Genomic DNA, 1,887 nt, shown 5'->3' on the forward strand with positions numbered 1-1,887 from the left:
AGAACAAATCATTTATGGGTAGGCTTTTATTAGGTGTGTATGTAGTACATTAAGACGGTAATGCTGGTGACTGTCATTGGTGCGATTGGTTGCGTGTCGTCTTTGCGCTGAACTTTAGTCGATCAGAAGGCACCAGGCCAGAGAAGAGTAGTCGTGTAATTTCCAGAGAGACGAGAGTTTATCCGCCAATGTATACAGTAGGGAGGCTAGCCTTTCGAGAGGTTTGCACGGCTGACGACAAAAAACATTAGTTTTTAGCTCGGCTAACTAATAAAAACAGATGATCTCCTTTATGCACAAAATTCTGGAGGTTAATGTGATGGAGAGCAGAGAGACACTGAATGATTGAGAGAGAATTTCCGAAACAACGGATAGAGACCATAGTATAACCGGAAGGTACCATATGAATTGAACAGAAAGGTAAGAGTATGATCCACCAGTCACTGAATCACTGCTGTCAGCTTCAAGCAGCGACTAGTGCATGACAAGAATCAGCAGACAGGCGCTAGTCGTGACTGCTGGTACTCAGTAGTAATTATAGTATATGTATGTGATCACTTCAAGTGTGAAGAAGTGTTGTTATTTCTGGCTGATGAAGTGGACTTGGGGTGCATTTTTAAAAGTGTAAGTAAGCGGAACCTGAGTGAGGAATCCGGTTTGTTAGTGCAGCAGATCAAACGCTCCAATTATGCTTGGCTGGGGCCTATCATATATGGGTCTCGGTGCGGCCTTTGTCGGAACGGCTACCACTACGTTTGACCACTATGGTGTCATCGGTACCGCATGGAGAACTTCGGTGAGTGGGTTACCGTTTTGTTCAGTACTTCGCAGTTTGGATCCGGTATTCTGACCCTTGTGATGACTGTTAGCATTAGAATCAAGGACGAGAAGGTTGAATCATGCCGGGTGCTTTAGTGAAACAGTTAACTTTTGCTACAATCGTTATGGCTCCTATCCGTTAGCATTCCTGGTCGAGCCTATGATCTCGGTTCCGACCAGATTAGCAACCATGGACATTGAAACACACTTGCTTGATTTCCACGTCAACGTCGGTTCAATGGTAACAAAAGTTGCACCAGGACATTCATTTATTGAAAATCAGACAAAACTGTCACCATCAGGTGATTTGAATTCAAAGACTAGGGCGTTTGCGTGTGTTCAACATTCAATTTAACGTCCCTAAGCTACCTCGAAATCAGGCAGAATATTTGGGATTCAAGTGCCCTGCGGAAAGCGCCCAGATGGGTTTCCATGAGTCATTCGAGGTCTAATTTGTAGAATGTCCCTTTTTACCAAACGATTTGGAAACGTGCAGGCAGGGTCCCATGCGTACCCACCTAGTGGAGGCACCTGTAAACCTCCACGTACTAAACAGAAATCACAATGGCAATAACCCCCATTATCTCGCTATCTATCTCGTACACAACAGCAGTAATCGGGACAGTCGAGAGGTCACAAAGACCGCAGACGTCGGCATCTGTTGGTGCAGACCACCGTTTAAGTTGGGAATGACTGCTCTCAGACTGAATTGCTGACCACATAGATCAATAGCGAAATGAAGGTGTGACAGCAGCAGCCTCTGCACAATTACGCAGCTGATGAAGCTTGCTATGTTATGTGCTACCAACTTCGAATTGCCTGCCGAACGGTGAAGCTGCTTGCCCGTCCCTTCCACACATGACGACTGCGTTATAAGAATGTGCTAACTGACAGTTTCCCCCCGACAGATTTTGTTAGGCTGGCAATTCGTATGTCAAACACTTGAATAGTTAACTAACTACGGAAGAATGGAGGGCTGCTGAATGCTAAAGGCCCTTCGGCGCAGGACTGCCACACTCGTTGAAAATAAGCTGTGTATGCATTGTAAGATCCGGACGGTTAAGGATC

At 45.5% G+C, this 1,887-nt stretch overlaps 1 protein-coding gene across 1 annotated transcript in view; it reads left to right on the forward strand.

Moving 5' to 3' along the window:
- Positions 1 to 712: 712 nt before the first annotated feature.
- The window catches only part of T265_01416 (hypothetical protein), a gene marked incomplete at both ends in the record, with an annotated part of 88,737 nt that continues 87,562 nt past the window's right edge, over positions 713 to 1,887 (forward strand). The window contains one exon of the mRNA XM_009165442.1: positions 713 to 796. Coding sequence (XP_009163706.1) covers positions 713 to 796 — 84 coding nt within the window. The remainder of the gene's footprint in view (positions 797 to 1,887) is intronic.

This window comes from Opisthorchis viverrini, assembly GCF_000715545.1.
Source record: "Opisthorchis viverrini unplaced genomic scaffold opera_v5_15, whole genome shotgun sequence".
Taxonomy (NCBI): Eukaryota; Metazoa; Platyhelminthes; class Trematoda; order Opisthorchiida; family Opisthorchiidae; genus Opisthorchis; species Opisthorchis viverrini.